At 42.4% G+C, this 20,642-nt stretch overlaps 1 protein-coding gene across 1 annotated transcript in view; it reads right to left on the bottom strand.

Moving 5' to 3' along the window:
* Positions 1-9,322: 9,322 nt before the first annotated feature.
* LOC138677395 (NXPE family member 3-like) overlaps positions 9,323-20,642 on the bottom strand; it is a 176,387-nt gene continuing 165,067 nt past the window's right edge. Inside the window, exons 4-7 of the mRNA XM_069767487.1 lie at positions 18,232-18,452; positions 16,731-16,804; positions 16,238-16,441; positions 9,323-10,267 (exon numbers count right to left, since the gene is read on the bottom strand). Of these exons, the coding sequence (XP_069623588.1) occupies positions 9,735-10,267; positions 16,238-16,441; positions 16,731-16,804; positions 18,232-18,452 (1,032 nt within the window). The 3' untranslated portion in view covers positions 9,323-9,734. The remainder of the gene's footprint in view (positions 10,268-16,237; positions 16,442-16,730; positions 16,805-18,231; positions 18,453-20,642) is intronic.

The following is a 20,642-nucleotide window of genomic DNA, read 5'->3' as shown; positions in this document are numbered from 1 at the left end:
AATATTTAGAGAACCTTGTATTATTTTCTTTACACTTCACAAATGCTTGTTTGTGTTGACATCACATAAAATGATATAAAAACTTTATATAAAAAACTTTAAAGTTCGTGGGTTTAAAATGACAAAATGTGGAAAAGTTCAAATGACACACCCACCGGGGCCGTAGGGTACTCGGAACCGGATCGGACAGTTCTTTGGGGAAGTCACGGGGGCATGACCTGTCTCCGTGGCCCTGGTTGTGCCTTAAAATGGGAAATATGTATATGGAATTTAACGTGATGTCACCTGTGGTGTTCAACAATGGATAGCCGACGCTGCCAAAGGAGACTGCTGGGGAGGATGGTGAGGCAGATGGGATGGTTCTGTTCCCCACGGCTTCGTGTACCGTGTACTTTGTGGTGCAGGACTCCGGATGCAAGATATCACTGAATGACACAAGGGCTGTAGTTTTCTTGTCCTTTACTTGATGGTTGATAGTACAGATCTGGGGTCCTGTAACAGATCGTAATGGAGATCCATGCAGCCTGGAAGCAATTTTTGGATACACCTGGCCAGGTAGTTACGGAGTCCTTCCTTATGCGCTGTCCTCCCTTTTTCCTTGCTGCTTAACAGCTCACCCTCCTGTTGCTGTCTCTCTCTGTTTTTAAAAACTAACCATTGCCCGCATGACAAGCAACTTGAGCCTTTCACAGGTGCCGCTCCTTGTGAGCTGCAGGCTCGGGTATGCTGCTGTGCCGCCGGGTATTAGGTCGGGCCAGGAGACCTGCAGTCCCCTGCCCTCTGGGCACTCAGCTCTGGGGTGAGTTTAATCACAGCTCCACTCACCAGGTTCTGCTCTACTTCTCTCCTACTGACAAATGGTAAGAGGACCCCTCCTTGCTTCCAGGCATGACATTACATCCTGTGAGGGAGGCAATGCCACTGTGGCAACCAGACTCATGGGGTGCCACACATGGGGTATGAAAACTTTTTCAAGGAGCAGTGCAAATAAAGTAAGTCAGCACATACAATACATGAAAACATGTACAGATCTTTTTTTTTAATTTCACGCATGCAGCAGTAAAATAGCCATAACATGCCCAATCACTTATGTGTCCCAATCAGGCAGCGCATTGCAAACTGCAGTTTCAAGTCCACTGGCCTGACTGCTGGACCTGAATCCAACCTTTAAACACACAGTCATCCTTTCATCAAAATTCAGGTCAAAGTTGAGGAGAAGACCAGTGAGCGCTGCCAAGTGCTGTGTCTTCTCCTAAATGGTGGCGGCACTCACTGGTCTCCTCCTCAACTTTGACTTGAATTTTGATGAAAAGCCCAGAACTTGCAGCTGAGCTCAGTTAGCCAATCCGATTCCTGTTATAATCTGGGCTCTGATGCTAATTCATGTAAGAGCTAGCATTTGCTGCATGGCTTCAGGAGGGAGAGGTGTTCATATGAGAAGAAGTGTTGGAGGAGTTATCTGTGACTGTTGCATGATTAGTAAGTGTTGTAACTCCCTCCCTTCCTCTATTTTTGTGTTTTCCCCTAGCTTCACACCCCTGTGCATTCCTCTGTTATATGTGAGTAAATGTTTTGTATGCCTGGAGTTTCCTGTTAGCTCTTATTTGTTTAGCCTTGTTTGTCCGGTTGGTGTACTGCAGTGTATAATAGCGTCCCTCTTCCCTGCATGGGGGAAGAGAACAGACAGAAGGCTAACTCAGGAGACAGGGCAAGGGTGGCGGCCCCGACACCTTCACCTCCAGAAGTATCCTGGAGAATAGGGTGAGCTAGGTTGATCCCTAGACATAGAGACAGAGAAGGAGCCCCTGGTCCTGGTTCATCTCCTAACACAACTAAACAGCTGATGCCAATTATTTCTTTCCCAGGCTAATCAGAAACACACAATAGTCCAGAAAATGTCTTTTTGGGCCTAGAAATTGGGACGAGATGGCTGATGTGATCTATTGATTTGCAAAACTACTAGAAAACACACAGTGGTCGTGAAAAATGATTTATTTGGCCTACTAATGACAATGAGGTGGCTGACACCAATTATTTATTTATCAGACTACTAGAAAACACACAGCGGCTTAAATTAACAGCTCTCAACCAGGAAGAGGGAGCAGAGTACGCACAGCAGCTAAAAAAACAGTACACCCAAAGATGGATTCAGAGCACAAACAGAGGCTTAAAGGACAGTATTCCCAGAGGCAGGGGTGTGCTGAGTACACATGTGAAGGAGAGAGTGGCTAATGAAACCAATTCTTAAACCTTATATAAGCTAGTTCAGATATAGTGTAGCAACATGGTGTCTGTGTCCTGGAACCACCCTGGAAGGAATGTTTGGAATACAGACTTGAAGACACTGAATACCAAATAAGGAGTGACGATGAAATCGACCTATTGTAGACTGGCACCATAGTTGTTCAGAAGTTGCACAACACTCAATTCCTGCCTGTTTCAAGATTCTTTTGCTCTAAGAATAAAGTGCAGTTATGTGCGTGCCTTTGCTGAGTAAGGAGTGTACATCTAAATCTGTGTTCGATATGTCTCTTTTAAGCTAGCACTCGGCTCATATTTTGGTCAGGAACAGGCAATCATAAAAGGACTCACTTTAGGAGATCACCACCCCGACACACAGCTGCTTAAAGGACAGTACTCCCACAAGCGAAGGGTGCAGAGGACACACAGCGGCTTAAACGCCAGGACTCCCAGAAACAGGGGGCTGCTGCGTACACACAGACGCTTATATGATAGTGCTCCCACAGGCAGGTGAGTGCAGAGTAGGCAGAGAGGCTTTTAACCTAGTACTACCACAGATATGGGTTACAAAGTACACACAGAGGCTTTTTTTTGCAGAGCACTTAGTTGCTATCTGTCCTTCACTCCAGCTGCGTACTATCCCTACACAAATGAGAGCATAGTAGCGGTTGCACTTGTGCAGTGCTGGCCACTCACGGTGTTGCTTATACTTAGCATGGCTGTGATGGCTCCAGAAGTGACCACAGTCTAAAAGCTTGTTGATTAACTATGCTGCAGCCTTTCAACAAGCTTTTTTAGACTGGCCTGACAAAGAATGCATGTCCAAAATGCTGCTACACTTCAGCATGCTGTGTAATAATTTTTTGAGATGTGAGGTGAGAAAAAAGTGAAAACCATTAAAACATGGCCTATTTGTGCCATCTCTGATTGGAGATGAGTGGATCGATCTGGAGAATCAATCTTAAGTCAAATTTTCTAAAATTCCTGGTCTCACGTGAATTAGAACATTTTGCGATTTGATTCGCTGTTTGCAAAATAAAAGCTTTGAACAATTTTCCACATTTCTGAATCATCAGAGAGAACACATTTTGTAATGCCTTCCCATAATTCCCTACAAGCTCTTATAGATGATCATACCTTGTATAGAGGGACCAGTACTTGGACCAACATTAATTAACGGCACCCAGTTGAATACAGTTTGTATAACAAAGTCATCTTCCATCTCCAAAATCAGTAAGTTAATCTCTCTCACCTGTAGAGTGTAAGCCCTTATGGTCAGTGGGGTCCACCCCCTCCTGTAGAGTGTAAGCTCTTATGGTCAGTGGGGTCCACCCCGTCCTGTAGAGTGTAAGCTCTTATGGATGGTGAGGTCCTCTCTCTCCTGTAGAGTGTAATTTCTTATGGTCAGTGGGGTCCTCTCTCTCTGTAGAGTGTAAGCTCTTATGGTCAGTGGGGTCCTCTCTCTCCTGTAGAGTGTAAGCTCTTATGGTCAGTGGGGTCCTCTCTCTCCTGTAGAGTGTCAGCTCTTATAGTCAGTGGGATCCTCTCTCCTGTAGAGTGTCAGCTCTTATGGTCAGTGGGGTCCTCTCTCTCCTGTAGAGTGTAAGCTCTTATGGTCAGTGGGATCCTCTCTCTCCTGTAGAGTGTAAGCTCTTATAGTCAGTGGGATCCTCTCTCTCCTGTAGAGTGTCAGCTCTTATGGTCAGTGGGATCCTCTCTGTCCTGTAGAGTGTAAGCTCTTATGGTCAGTGGGGTCCTCGCTCTCCTGTAGAGTGTAAGCTCTTATGGTTAGTGAGGTCCTCTCTCTCTCCTGTAGAGTGTAAAATTCTTATGGTTAGTGAGGTCCTCTCTCTCTCCTGTAGAGTGTAAGCTCTTATGGTCAGTGGTGTCCTCTCTCTCCTGTAGAAAGTAAGCTTTTATGGTCAGTGGTGTCCTCTCTCTCCTGTAGAGTGTAAGCTCTTATGGTCAGTGGGGTCCTCTCTCTCTCCTGTAGAGTGTAAGCTCTTATGGTCAGTGGGGTCCTCTCTCTCCTGTAGAGTGTAAGAACTTATGGTCAGTGGGGTCCTATCTCTCCTGTAGAGTGTAAGCTCTTATGGTCAGTGGGATCCTCTCTCTCCTGTAGAGTGTAAGCTCTTATGGTCAGTGGGGTCCTCTTTCTCCTGTAGAGTGTAAGCTCTTATGGTCAGTGGGGTCCTCTCTCACCTGTAGAGTGTAAGCTCTTATGGTCAGTGGGGTCCTCTCTCTCCTATAGACTGTAAGCTCTTATGGTCAGTGGGATCCTCTCTCTCCTGTAGAGTGTAAGCTCTTATGGTCAGTGGGGTCCTCTTTCTCCTGTAGAGTGTAAGCTCTTATGGTCAGTGGGGTCCTCTCTCACCTGTAGAGTGTAAGCTCTTATGGTCAGTGGGGTCCTATCTCTCCTGTAGAGTGTAAGCTCTTATGGTCAGTGGGGTCCTCTCTCACCTGTAGAGTGTAAGCTCTTATGGTCAGTGGGGTCCTCTCTCACCTGTAGAGTGTAAGCTCTTATGGTCAGTGAGGTCCTATCTCTCCTGTAGAATGTAAGCTCTTATGGTCAGTGGGGTCCTCTTTCTCCTGTAGAGTGTAAGCTCTTATGGTCAGTGGGGTCCTCTCTCACCTGTAGAGTGTAAGCTCTTATGGTCAGTGGGGTCCTCTCTCACCTGTAGAGTGTAAGCTCTTATGGTCAGTGAGGTCCTCTCTCTCTCCTGTAGTGTGTAAGCTCTTATGGTCAGTGGGGTCCTCTCCTGTAGAGTGTAAGCTCTTATGGTCAGCGGGTCCTCTCTCTCCTATAGAGCAAAAGCTTTTATGGTCATTGGGGTCCTCTCTCTCTTCCGTAGGGTGTAAGCTCTTATGGTCAGTGGGGTCCTCTCTCTCCTGTAGAGTGTAAGCTCTTATGGTCAGTGGGGTCCTCTCTCTCCTGTAGAGTGTAAGCTCTTATGATCAGTGGGGTACTCTCTCTCCTGTAGTGTGTAAGCTCTTATGGTCAGCAGGGTCCTCTCTCTTCTGTAGAGTGTAAGCTTTTATGGTCAGTGGGGTCCTCTCTCTCCTGTAGAGTGTAAGCTCTTATGGTCAGTGGGGTCCTCTCTCTCTCCTGTAGAGTGTAAGCTCTTATGGTCAGTGGGGTCCTCTCTCTCCTGTAGAGTGTAAGCTCTTATGGTCAGTGGGGTCCTCTCTCTCTCCTGTAGAGTGTAAGCTTTTTTGGTTAGTGAGGTCCTCTCTCTTCTGTAGAATGTAAGGTCTTATGGTCAGCAAAGCCCTATTTCTTTCTTGTAGGGTGTAAGCTCTTATGGTCAGCTGAGTTCTCTCTCATCTCACCGAAGTATGTATTCCAAGCATCTACAAGCTTTCCACCACTGATAGTCCCTCAAATTTAATCAACGCAAACAATATTTTTGAGAGGCATATGTGATTCGCTTCTGTGGATAAGCACCCAATCTATTTTTTTGCCTATGGGTACAAATCATGTGTAATAGGGCTTAATCAAATATTCAATATATAAATATAGTAATACTGCTAACCTAATACGGTTGTGTGAGAAACAGCACTAATTAGGTTTTGTCAAAGTTTTTCCAGCTACTGTAGGAACACAGATCTAGCTTGAAAATTATGTAGGAGATGTGGATAACCTGTGCTTCTGGTTGTGTGTCCACGAAAAAAATCCAGCACGCATTAAAAAAGATCTCAGTGCGGTTTATTTTCGATGCATTTTGAAGTTACCAATTTTTCTTTACATGCGGCTCTAAGAAGAGGTTTGAGAACTTCATACCCCTGGATATTCTGGTTCGGCGGGTTTGGCCTAACATTTAAAAAAATTGATTTGGGTACCAAAACATTACATGAAACCCAAACCTGGAACCTAAACATATGTTGTTTGCCACAATGTCATCTGAATGACAGTGCAGCAAGCAGTGCTTCTGATCAGCGGTAAGATCATTACAATCAGTCAGAGACCTGTGATTCCCATGCTGTCACATGACAGCGTGAGCCAGCAGCTGTGACCAGCGGTAAAACGTTTACCTCCAATCTCAGGCACCAACTGATGAGAGGGTACTACTCCCATGAGTCTGCTATCGTTGAAAACAGCAAGAGCAGGTGCTGCTGATGGGATTATTTATCGGCTAGCGCATTTGCTATAAATAAATACATTTAAAAAAAGTTGTGGGATTTGTTCTATTTTTCATAACCAGCATGGCAAATCAAACAGCATCAGTTTTCAACCCTTTGCTGTCAGCTTTATCATGCTGCTTGCAATAATCTCTTTGAGGTCAGTACAGTTCATTGTGTCATTCATTTGAATTTCCACAAAAATGTAAAATAGCCAAATAAATTTCGTTCAACTTCACAATTATGTTCCACTTGTTGTTCATTCTTCACCAAAATTTACATTTGGTATCTTTATGTTTGAAACATGAAATGAGAGAAAAGGTTGAAAAGTTCCAGGGAGCCAAATACTTTTGCAAGTCACTGTATGTTAGCTGACTTGATGGGCAAAGACTTCCTCCTAAATCCACTCATTCAAGTCATATTCTCTTCTCTGTGACCTCACTGAGTGGGCTGAACCCTGGAGTGCACACCACTTTTCAAAGCCACTAAAACGTTATTAATTTCATAACTCGGTGGGTGGGAGGGGGCTAGTGGTGTATTGACAAGACTATCATTGATCTTGTTTTAAAATTAGCATTCTATTAAGTCTAAACATGGAGTGCAAGTATGACTCGGTTAAGCAGAAATCTATTTCTCTTATTCTGCTGGTGTAGGAGCTTAGAAAACTAAAGGGTGAGTAGCTATATCGAAGCAAATACCAAAAGTGTAAGTTTCACACCTTTATCACCATTTGGGGTCGAGTTATTTCATCTTGAATAACTATCATGCAACAAAGAAGCACATGTTTCAGACAAAGGACCGAGTTTCCCATATCTACTACGCAGACCTCAACACTCTGGGATATATCCTGTAATTACCCCATTGTTTCTCAAAACCATGTACACATTCTGCCTGGTTGTGTAGGTTTTCAGATGATGTGCATAGGCTTGTGCAGATTGGTCAATGGCCCTCCTGTCTCTTTCCCTTGAGGAGGCTGCTTCCAAGTAAAATGAGGCTTGTACATGTTCCTGACACGGGTTTCGGCCTGACACACTGACCACAATACAAGCCCTCGCTTGTTACACTGGATTCAGAATTTAATTCTATTGCTTTTGGTGTCTGGTGGAATCCATTTTCCTCACATTGATCATACAGCTCCCCCAACTCCTGTATTATATTCACCTTACAGAGGCTTCACCCGCTATGACAGTGGCTCCATTGGGATCTGGTGGCAAAAATGAACCGTGAACTTTACAAACTGCAGGTTTCACAGCACACGGTGGCCCTCTGAAAATGAAAAGCGAAGGCTGCATAATGACATGGCGGTGGACACGGTGATGGAGGTGGGCAAAGCCCAAAATTCAAATCTACATGTTTGAAATGGCATTGTAAAAAGATGGGGAATATGGTTTCCAATCTCTGGCTAACTATATGGCATGATGGAGGGACCTCTCAAATGTAGGAGTGAGAGCCCTCACAAACGTTAAAGGAAAAACTAAAGTCAAAACACTCCATGTGAGCATATGCTAAAGGGCAGGTATAATTTATTTATATATATGTAATTATGAAGGAAAACATGTTTCTCAGCATTTTTCCCTTTAAAAAATGTTTGGCTTGGCTTAAGTCTTTTTAAAAATCAGTAAAACTGGTGCAATAGTCTGACAACATTATCCCCATATGCCATATGTGACTCAGAAAGACATGCAGGCATCTTCTCCATGATGTTCCCATTTAGTTTTAGTTCTTTTCCGTCCATTTCAGCTTATCCCTCAGGCCCCCAGAACTGTTTGTTGGGTCCAGTAGAAAAATATTCGGCTTTCCCATTGACTTGCCTTGGATTCCTTATTCGGTACGAATACACGGATATTATTTGTGCTGATTTTCCCGAATCTGAATAGTTCACTATTCAATTATCACTAATAATCATTCAAAGTTTGAAAATTGCAAATTTTTAGAAATTTGTCAAATTTTTGATACAGGAAAAATATATGTCTTTGTACGGTGTTAGTAGATGAAAAATATTAAAGTTTGAGAGTCTGCAGTGGTTGCCACCTTTTTATGGCTAACTGTAAAGGTCGTAACAAATAGCAAGCTTTCGAGACTACTCAGTTTTAACTTCCATTTAATACCGAACAGATTGATTTTCCCTTTCCTTCGATCACACATTTGCTACATATTGTAGTGCTGTTTTATACTCATGGAAAAACATCTTCAATGGCAAAGCAACAGATTCAGCTAGACGCATAACTTACAGAAGTTGCCCTCTACTTTGGCATTGATGACCTATCTCTAGGATAAGTCACCAATGTCTGATTGGTCGGGGTCTGACGCTCGGAAACCCCAGTGATCAGACATACTCGATATCGGTGACTGCCGGCCTGAAATACTTTTCTTATGGTAGTGGCTGGGTCCTACATGTCCACCTTTTATTGATTTGAATAGGAGGCAGATGTGTAGTACCCTGCCATGGCCATTATCAGAAGACTACCAGTGAGCATCTCCAGCTTTCGGCCACCGCCACTGATAACAGCTGATTGGAGGGGGTGCAATGTGTCAAACCCCGACCAGTCAAACATTGATAACCTACCCTAAGAATTGGTCATCAATAGGGTTAAGCGACCTTTACTTTTATAGGATCGGGTCGGGTTTCACGAAACCCGACTTTTTCAAAAGTCGGGTCGAGTGAAATCGGCCGATCCTATAAAAAAGTCGGGGTCGGGGTCGGCCGAAACTCGAAACCCAATGCAGTGCATTGGGTTTCCATGGTTCCCAGGGTCTGAAGGAGCGGAAACTCTCCTTCAGGCCCTGCGATCCATATTTTAGTGTAAAATAAAGAATTAAAATAAAAAATATCGCAATACTTACCCTCTGACGCGCCCTGGTACTAACCGGCAGTCTTCCTTCCTTAGAATCAGCCTTCCAGGACCTGGCGGTGACGTCGCAGTGACATCGCGGCTTGTGATTAGCCGCGCGGCCGCCCATGTGACCGCTCGCGCGACCAATCACAAGCAGCGACGTCACCGCGACGTCACCAAAGGTCCTGGAAGGGCTGATTCTTAGGAAGGAAGGCTGCCGGAAAGAAGCAGGGCGCGTCCGAGGGTGAGTATATTCCTATTAGGTATCCTATTAGGTATTAAATCTGAATTCCGATACCAATTCCCGATATCTCAAACATATCGGGAATCGGTATCGGAATTCCGATTCTAGATTCAAAAGATCGCCGACTTCATGGCCGACCCCACACAGGGGTCGGGTCGGGTTTCATGAAACCCGACCTTGCCAAAAATCGGCGACTTTTGAAAAATTTCGACCCGTTTCGCTCAACCCTAGTCATCAATGCTAAAGTAGTGTAGAGGACAACATCTTTAATGCCACTTATGTCACTGTACTTCACATTATTTAGGACATATAAAGGACAACATTAGATCCACTTCATTTTTGATAATGACCCTTTTTGGGTGAAGATCCTCTGGTTCTCGATGGCAAGAGGTCATTTGCCAGGTATCTAATACGGTGACAGGCAGCTTGGAAAATATGGCTCTCATCACTGTGTCCAACTGATAGGACAACCAGTCATTAACAAAAGGAAAATTGTATCCAGTGTTGGCTGACTTAATAATAATCTTTGTGTCAGGGCTACGTTCGAAAAGTCTAGCTACAGCTTCGCGAATGTGCCAGAGACGTTGAATGTACAGTCCTAATGGATAGGTGGAAAAATGAGCCCAGCAATTCAGGACGATCACCATTCCTTCCCGAGGTCCCAGTCCATCCAGCTCCGTAGCAATGTAATGTAGCTCTTTAACTCCAGTACGGACAATACGCAGAGGCTTCTGATGTGCTCTCCAGTGTACGAGATAGTTATTCTCTGCATCTGTCGCCAGTAATGGACCTGCATAGTGGGGCACATGGAGGTCTATTTGCTTGAGAGCTGTAGATACATATTTTTAAGATAGACAATTTAGCCATTACTGAATAAAAGAATTACGCTTTTTTTTATAACAGCGAAAAGGATAAAGCATACATTTTGTTATCATACAAAAACTTGAGGGGCACACAAATGTGTTAACTATTATAATGCAGCAAGCTTCTAGAAAGTTAATCGCCTCGCTTCTAAACCGGATCCATTGCATTATTTGAAGTAATGTCCCATGCATCTCTCCACAAAACTTTGACATTGACAAATAAATACCGTTTCAATATCATTATGTTTTTTTTTTTTTAATAATTTTCACATAGACCAATGAGAATATCATTTTAATAAAGTAATGAACTGGGAAGAAATTTGACGGACACTTAAGGTACCGTCACACTTTAGCGACGCTGCAGCGATACCGACAATGATCCGCGTCGCTGTTTGGTCGCTGGAGAGCTGTCACACAGACAGCTCTCCAGCGATCAACGATCCCGAGGTCCCCGGTAACCAGGGTAAACATCGGGTTACTAAGCGCAGGGCCGCACATAGTAACCCGATGTTTACCCTGGTTACCAGAGTAAACGTTAAAAAAACAAACACTACATACTTACCTACCGCTGTCTGTCCCCGGCGCTGGGCTTCTCTGCTCTGGCTGTGAGCACAGCGGCCGGAAAGCAGAGCGGTGACGTCACCGCTCTGCTTTCCGGCTGCCCGCCGCTCACAGCCAGACCGGAGAAGCAGAGCGCCGGGGACAGACAGCGGTAGGTAAGTATGTAGCGTTTGTTTTTTTTACTTTAACCATGGTAACCAGGGTAAACATTGGGTTACTAAGCGCGGCCCTGCGCTTAGTAACCCGATGTTTACCCTGGTTACCAGCGAAGACATCGCTGAATCGGCGTCAAACACGCCGATTCAGCGATGTCAGCGGGACCTCAACGATCAAAAAATGGCCCAGGCCATTCCGACACGAGCAGCGATCTCACGGCAGGGGCCTGATCGCTGCTACGTGTCACACATAGCGAGACCGCTACTGAGATCGCTGTTGCATCACAAAACTTGTGACTCAGCAGCGATCTCGCTAGCGATCTCGCTATGTGTGACGGGGCCTTTACAAATAGAGGTGAATTGGGAGCTTAAAGTGGCCCTAAAAAACATATCAAAAAGTTTCCTCTTAATATGTCTTTCCCCAACAATTGCATTCCTGGACTCTAATGTAATTATGTAAGTAACCTGTCTCCTTTCCACAAGAATTGTGTACCTGGACCTTAATTTAATTCAGGCTTGTGCCAACAGCCAGGGGAGTTCCCTCATTGTTTTCGTAAACAGAATATAACTCTAAATACACATACTTCTAGACACACCGGAGCATACCATTCTAGAAGCTTCTGATGAACCCTCCTCCCCTACACACACATGGGGCACAGACAAGAGACCCATGTGTGATCTAGCCAGTTGTGTGTTGGATACTGGAAGAGAAGGAACTGAAGCTGTCTGAGGAAGCAATCGGTATTCGTGTAATTGTGGTGGATCTGTTGGACTTGTGGAAGGACAATTGTTTCATTTATCGGGTGCGGGATTACTGGAAAGCACCTCCAGATCTGTTTCTTTACTTGGACTTATTGTGGACTTCTCGTGGTCTTGAAGGACATTATGGATATTTAATGTTGTATGTTCCCTGCTTTAATAAATCTCGTTGAATCGTCAAAAAAAACAAAAAAAAATTTCCTCTTGTAGGAGGCGGATCAAAATTGGCAGCAAAAAGGACTCTAAAAAATAGGCAGTTGGGGACAAATCAATTTACAGGGCCAATGTACAAGTAAGCAAAACATTGCATTGATAAAGAGGGGCAGTTCAACACAATGGCAGCAAAGCAAACATGATTAGGAGACATTTCAAATGTATAACTGGTGTATTATTGCAGCTTACGGAGGGAGCAAATTGATAAACATGTCGTAATATCACAGGTCCAGCTATTAACTTCACAAGAGGTTTCACAGTCCGGCACCCACATTCAGACTGGAAAAACCACACCATCTGTAGAAAAATCTTCAAAAAACTTGAAAACTGTAATTTCGTTTCCTGACACTGAACTCGTGAGAGCTGGCGACTGTAAACGTAAGTGACCTCAGTAAGGTTACCGCAGTTCATCGGCTATAAACTGCGGTAACCTTAATGACGTTATTGCTCATCACAGCAGACGGATTCACACGCTACTGTCATTGTGTTACGGCTGCTCATGCTAAGCGGTCACATTACTATTGTCACAGCTCAGCACTGCTTCTGGACGGAGCAGTCAGGGATCACCGTGGGACCTCATCATTGTGGATTAACGTGGACAGGTAAGGATTATTTTTATTTTTTATTTTAATTTTATCTCAATAAATCGGTAAAAGAGGGGATTTGTCAGGGAGTGTTTTGTTCAAATAAAGGACTTTTTTCTGTGTATGCCTTTCCTATTTTTTGACTATAATGTTAGTAATGGGGGTGCCTTATAAACATAAAAACACAATGGAGCAACCATCAGCATACTGAGTTGAGAAATTCCTATAATAGTGGTGCGGTGCACGGAGACTCCAGGCTGGTTTCCTGAGTAAGTGAACTGTGAAAAAAATTGGAAAATCCAGTCACCGCAAAAGTCATAAAACATCACATTTATTAGTAGATTAAAACATGAAAAGGAAAAATGTAATAGTTAGCTAGTGAAGCTCGAAACACGTTGACCGTTATTTTATTTTTTTTTATTTTTTATATTTTAATCTACTAATAAATGTGATGCTTTATGACTTTTGCGCTTGCTGAATTTTCCAATTTTTTTTTTACATGTTTTATAGACGCCTCTCCATTACTAACCCCTGGGCTTGATGTCAGGGGACATAAAACAGTTGTCATCATCCCAAAACCATTACTCCCCTTACCAACGTACTAGGACAAGGAGGTATAGCTGAGAATAAGCGTCCAAAATTTCATCATTTCTAGAGCCGCTTAGGGTTGATGTTATTAATCTGGGATGGGGGCCAATATCCATGGCCCCTTCTCAGGCTATTATCAGCCTAATATTTGCTGTTTATTAAATATAGTAGGGACCCCACGTCAATTTTTTTGGAAGGTCCCCCTTTTAATAACTGTTAAAGCTATGCAGACAGTTATGAGCTGATATTATTAAAATAGAAACTTTTATGGATATTTTACCATTCCCAGTTTAATAAAACCAGCTCAAAGCTGTCTGTTTTCCCTCAGCTGGTTTTAAAAATATGGGAACTGTACATTTTTTAAAACTATTTATTTTACTCAGTCCAGGTCATGTGTTGCGCCATTACTTGATATGGCAGTGGTGTAGTTGGAAGTGCCCACAGCCTTAAACCTTGTTGATTGGCAGCACAGCAGCCTTTTAAGACGCTTTATTAGGATGATGACCCTGAACAGGAAACCTGACTTATATTAAGTAGTCCGTGTTCAGAGTCGGGTACCAGACACTAGAAGTTCGGGACGAACACTGAACTTTCCAGTTCAAGTTCGCTCATCCCTACATATTACTAGTGATGTCTAACCCAAATGATAAAGTTCGGCATCAGAACTGGACACCTAGTGTCCTTGCAAGGACTCTGATTACGGTCTTCTCACAAAAGTCTGTGTTACTGTTTGGGTTCAACAGCCCAAACAATGCTTAAAGAAAGGCTGTAGCGCAGCAAAACAAGCTTTTCCAGTGTGGATACTTCCGGTCCTATCACAGCCATGCCAAATTTTTGCATAGCTGGGATTGGCAGGCGCAGCATGTAAACAAATAAATAAATAACAATAAAAAAAGACATGGGGTACCACCTATTTTGATAACAAGCATAGGAAAAGAAGACAGCTGAGGATTAGCATTTTCATGTTGGGAAGGTCCATGGATATTTAGCACTCCTCAGCCTAAAAATAGCAGCCTACACCTGTCCCAGAAAGGCACATCCATTGGATGCCCAAATTCTGGTGCTTTGTGTGGCTCTTCCCACTTGCCCTGGTGCATTGGCAAGCAGAGTAACATTCTAAGGTTGATGTCAGCTGTGTAATGTCAGCTGACATCAAGCCCTTAGGTTAGTAATGGGCGAGACATCTATCAGACTCCCCATTACTAATCCAGTAAGTGAACAGTTAAAAAAGCACACACACGGGAAAAAATCCATAATTTGAAAAAAGACTCCCCCCATTCTCCCTTGTATACCAATTTGTTAATTTAAAATAAATTCAGAAAGTTCCAACTGTAATCCAAGAGTGTGATATCTCATGATGTCCATCGAATCCTATTGAGCTTCATTTTGAGAAAGCGGTCGATCATTAGCCAGCACTCTCACTGCCCTCGTGAAAATTGGCCACTGTGAACTGAGATAACCTTAACGATGTCACCTCAGTTCACAGCAGTCAGTTTTCACAAGCACCCAAGTGACCAATTCTGATGCTTAGCCTCAGCTCTTCCCAAAATTGGAGCGATTGTTTTTGAGGTTAGTAATGGGGAGTTGTCAGTCAGACACCCTCATTTATAACTCAATAGCAAAAGTAAATACACACAGAAAAAAAAACTTTATTTGAATAAAGACTTCCCCACACTAGCCTGCGTTCACCAATTTATTAATAACATGATCCCACTAAGTAATCCACGTTCATTTTCTTGGTCTCTGGTGCCGGATAGCAATAAAGCTATGAATATGCACAGGTGCCAGCTTATGAATACTCTCATCAGCATCACCTGATCTTGTTGCTATCAGTGACAGCAGGTGATGCTGATAACAGTAGAAGTCATCAGCCATCTCCTAACCGGCGGTAACCTCATCACCGTTGGTCATAGCCATTGGTTAACACACTGTCCTCTGTGTCAAAGATTGGAAACCCACAGCAGTCCATGATAATTAGCAGCTGTTACCGGTGGTGACTTCCATAAGGTTACCACCAGTCAGAGCAACATAGAGGACCATGTTGGAACTACTGGCTGTCTGGGTACCCAAACTGAACTTTTTGTAAAGTTTGGCTGAACCCGACGGACCTGAACATACATGAAACCACCCATACCTACTTATTAAAATGCTGAACTAGGATGACCTGAAAGAGTGGCAAGTACTGTTCCATGCTACGGGTGGTGACAAGGACACTAGCAAAATAGAAGACTAGAGAAAAATCAATTACAAAGTATAAGGCCTTATTCAGAAGTCAGTTGAATACGATTTTCATCAGTATCATCAGAGTTTTGTCAGAGTTGCATTAGTTTTTTTTTCTTGATGAGAAAACAAAATATTTTTTTACCTTCTTCCGTATAACGCACAGTGAACAGAGATGGCATCTGATTGCTGTCAGATTATCGCACAGACCCATAGACTTTCATTGCGGAGTTTCAGATGAATATCGGTCATGTTTCCGCAATTTTACAAAGACGGCTCCTTCTGCATCAAATTATTGAAGTGTGAACAGCTCAAAAGACTATCATAGGAATGAGTGTTCTTTGTGAAAAATATCCCTATCACCTGTACGTGTAAAACTGACATACGAGTGAGCCCTACGGGAGGCAAGATTGTCTGTGGCCACCACCTACGAATAAAACATTCTCCCTTTTTGAGGTCATATTGCCGCTTCCTCTCCAATGCTCCTGGTATCACATTTGTTTGCGGCAAAGTAGACGTCTGACATCCAACATTGATTCACAATCACTTCTGCTTCTGACCTGGACAGATTGAAATCCCCGAAGTATTATTGACATAGTTTTTTATATTGTGATGTGCAAGTGATCATTTAACTTGTTATCGTGATGGCATCAGAAATGTTGGCTTTGCTGGATCTTTCACATGATAGATGGAGTTAGATGGACTTGATTCACATTAAAAACCATAAAATATTTGCCAGTATTTATGATGGAGTCTAAGGTGGAAGCCCTGACACCGTTGTGATCCTTCCTAACCCTTTTGATCGTGACGGTGCTATCTATCAAACTATAGAATGGATCCAACTATAGCTACTTACTTGGTACAAACATCACCAAATAATCCCACCAGCCTCGGATTGTGGAGTCTCCGAACATGTAGACCATCTTTCCAGAAAGACATTGGGCCACATTGTTGGAATCATTGAAATGTTGATTAGAACAGACGAGAGAATTCCAGACGTCCTGGTAATAAAATCCTGATGGGTTTGGATTTTTAAGTTCTGACGTGCACGGTTTTGTGGCTGCAAACATGGGAACAATTTTATTTATTAGATAGATGATAGATAGAGATAGATAGAGATAGATAGATATAGATAACAGATAGATCAATAATACATAGATAAAAGATAGATGATAGATAAATAATATATAGATAATAGATATAATATAAATAATAGATAGATGATAGATAGATGATAGACAATAGATAGAATATAGATAATAAATAGATATTAGATAGTTAATAGATAGATGATAGATAATATATCATAGATGGATAGATAACATACAGATAGATAATAGATACTTTACCATTACTGAGATGTTTTTGGGGAAGTACATTGAAGGGCTTCATACTTGTTGAAATTTCTTGATCAATAAGATCTCTTAAAGAAAATGACAAAACACGATATGATACAATAATACAGTGAGAATGGAATAAGGAGGACAGTGAATGTTCTCTGTCAGACGTTATTTATCCTGTGCATGACTGTGTGGCACACAGTGGTTGAGAATTGAACAGCTGTCTGTCAGAAGATTTCCTGAAAGATCTTAATATTGTAGTAAATGTGTGCAACCTCTTAACCGACATTCATCGTACATGTTCGGCACAAGTAGGTAGCGGGTGTATGACGCAGGCTCAGGGGGTGAGCTCGCCCAATGTTCTGCAGGTGATGGGGGCGTTATCTGTTAAATCCCGATATTAAACTCTAACAGCGGCAATAACAGTATGTCGGCAACAGGGCACATCATACCGTGACGTAATCACCGGTCACCGATGGGTTGCTATACTAGCAGGGGGTGTGCTGAAGACCCCCAAGCTTGTCATTACAGGGCTCCATTGAAAGCTAGCCTGTGGCCGGACTTCAATGGAGATCATGATCTTTCCTATATACAGCAATGCAATGGCATCACTGTTTTTAGCACGAGCGATCAGATGATCACTGATTCTAGACCCTAAGGGGACTAACAAATACAGCGAAAAGTAAAGAAAATGTTCAGATTACTCCTGTTTTAACCCAATTAAAAATAAAGATAAGTAAAACTACGCAGATATGATATCACCGGATTTTGAAAAGTCCAATCTATCAACATAGAAAAACAATTAACCCATTCATTAAATACTATAAGCGGAAAAAAAATCAAGAACGTCAAAATTAAGTTGTCTTGGTCAGTGCAATATCACATAAAATTCTGTAACAAGCGATCAAAATATCATATCTATCCCCAAAAAATATAAATAAAAAGAGATTTAACTCCGCAAAAAATGAGCCATCACTCAGTTCCATTACCCGAAAAATGATTGGGGACACAATCCACCAAAATATATATTTTTTTCAAAATTATGATTTGTTTTTCACCACTAAAATATAATTTTAAAAATGGACATTTTTGGCATGGCCGTAACCGTACTGCTGGGCAGAATCATAATGCAAGGTCGTTTTTGCCATAATTGTACGTCATAAAAATAATTCCCAGAAAACAATGTCAGAATTGTGGGGTTTTTTTTCCGCAATTTCACAGCAGTTGGACTGTTTTTCTCATTTTCCAGTACACTATATGGTGAAATGAATGGTGTCATTGAAAAGTGCAACTCGTTCTTCAAAAGAACGAGTCCTCTTGTGAGTATGTGTATCTTTTATGCTGCAATAAATGGCTCATTTTTTATATCTAAATTGGCCTCATTATATTAATTTGCTTCCTGAGCCTTTTACGTCTTCGCTCACTGTTAGAGGGGAAGATAAGATAACATAGTAAATTCAGTAAATGATGAGCGTTAATTCGAGTCTGATAAGTAATGATGAACAGTTACTTTGCGAAGAACTTTTTCTCTTTTTTACTAAAGACATCCCGGAATCCCCCGGAGGAATGGTCCCGATAGGCGTCACACGGCAGCGTTTTTGGTCTCTGACACACCCATTTTTCTTCATTGTGTTCATCATAATATTCACAAACATCTTGCCCGGGAAGATCGAGGTTACATTCCACCACTTCTTCTGTTCCATTTTTCACGAAAAAGCCATGGAAGAAAAGCTGAACAAAAACAGTCACCGATCAGAAGACCATGACACATGGGGTTAACTTTATTATTCGTGGTGAATTAACCAATAAAAGCAAAACGAATATGTTTATATTGGTGAATTAGGTAAGATGGGAATTACGCGAGTAGCAGACAAGAAATGGCGACTGTATGAATGAGAATTTGGTTTCTATGGAATGTGGGGTAATGACATCACATAGAGGAGTATGCATGAAAATGTCATCAATAGCAAGGAATATATAAGTAACTATGTCTGTCTTAGCCGATTCCTAAGACGCTAAATACAATATAATATCAAAATAGCTGTAAAATTCATTTAGTCCTTCTTTCCTCCCTCATCCCTTATATTTCGTTTTTCTTTTTTCCTTCCTTTTAACTCCATTCATTCATTCTTTCCTTCATCTCTTCCTTCCTAACTACAATTATTCCTTCCTTCTACTCTCCTTTTGTTCCTTTTATCACTTTCATCCTTTTATCATTCCTTTCTTCTTTCCCCCATACACTATTTCCATCCTTTTATTTATAATTCCTTCCTTACTTACTTTCTATTTCTCCATACCTTCCCCTCTAGGGTTGAGCGAAACGGGTCGTTCATTTTCAAAAGTCGCCGACTTTTGGCAAAGTCGGGTTTCATGAAACCCGATCCGACCCCTGTGCGGGGTCGGCCATGCGGTACGCGACTTTCGCGCCAAAGTCGCGTTTCAATGACGCGAAAAGCGCCATTTCTCAGCCAATGAAGGTAAACGCAGAGTGTGGGCAGCGTGATGACATAGGTCCTGGTCCCCACCATCTTACAGAAGGGCATTGCAGTGATTGGCTTGCTGTCTGCGGCGTCACAGGGGCTATAAAGGGGAGTTCCCGCCGACCGCCATCTTACTGCTGCTGATCTGAGCTTAGGGAGAGGTTGCTGCCGCTTCGTCAGAAGCAGGGATAGCGTTAGGCAGGGTCCATTAACCACCAAACCGCTTGTGCTGTAGCGATTTCCACTGCCCAACACCACCTTCGGTGTGCAGGGACAGTGGAAGCTACATTTTTTTTTTCCCCCTCAGCGCTGTAGCTCATTGGGCTGCCCTAGAAGGCTCCCTGATAGCTGCATTGCTGTGTGTACGCCGCTGTGCAAACCAACTGCTTTTTTCAAAGCACAAATCCTCTTGTTCCTTCCTTTCTGCACAGCTATCTTTTTGGTTTGTCCACACTTTTTATTTAATTTGTGCATCAGTCCACTCCTTATTGCTGCCTGCCATACCTGGCTGAGATTACTGCAGGGAGATAGTAATTAAAGGACACTCCCTGTTGTTTTCTTTTTTTTGTGGGAGATTAAGATTGACATTTCTGCTAGAGTGCCATCCCTGTGTGTGCCATCTCTCACTCAGAGGGCCATAGAAAGCCTATTTATTTTTTTGCTTGATTTTGGTTCTAAAATCTACCTGAAAAAATCACTACATCAATCAGTGGGAGAAAAATATTGGCCTCAGGGCTTGTGTGCCACTCCTGACTCCTGTGTGCATCATCACTCACTCAGTGGGCCATAGAAAGCCCATTTTTTTTTTTTTTTGCTTTATTTGGGTTCTAAATTCTACCTGAAAAAATCAATAAATCAATCAGTGGGAGATTAATATTGGCCTTTGGGCTTGTGTGCCAGTCCTAAGCGTGCCATCTCTCTCTCTCAGATAGTGGGCCATAGAAAGCCTATTTATTTATTTATTTTTTTATTGGGTTTATAAATTTTCCCTGGAAAAAAAAAAAAAAGTGGGAGATTAATATTGGCCTCTGGGCTTGTGTGCCAGTCCTGAGCGTGCCATCTCTCTCACAAATAGTGGGCCATAGAAAGCCTATTTATTTTTTTTTTTTTGGTTTTATAAATTCTCCCTTAAAAAAAAAAGGGAGATTAATATTGGCCTTTGGGCTTGTGTGCCAGTCCTAAGCGTGCCATCTCTCTCTGTCTCTCAGATAGTGGGCCATAGAAAGCTTATTTATTATTATTTTTATTGGGTTTATAAATTTTCCCTGGAACAAAAAAAAAAAAGTGGGAGATAAATATTGGCCTCTGGGCTTGTGTGCCACTCCTGACTCCTGTGTGCGTCATCTGTCACTCAGTGGGCCATAGAAAGCCTTTTTTTGTTTTATTTGTTTTCTAAATTCTCCCTGAAAAAATCATTTTATTTTATTTGGTTTCTAAATTC

The sequence above is a fragment of the Ranitomeya imitator genome, chromosome 4, assembly GCF_032444005.1.
Source record: "Ranitomeya imitator isolate aRanImi1 chromosome 4, aRanImi1.pri, whole genome shotgun sequence".
NCBI lineage: Eukaryota > Metazoa > Chordata > Amphibia > Anura > Dendrobatidae > Ranitomeya > Ranitomeya imitator.
Note: the sequence above shows the minus strand (reverse complement) of the source record. Positions and strands in the feature narration are given on the sequence as shown.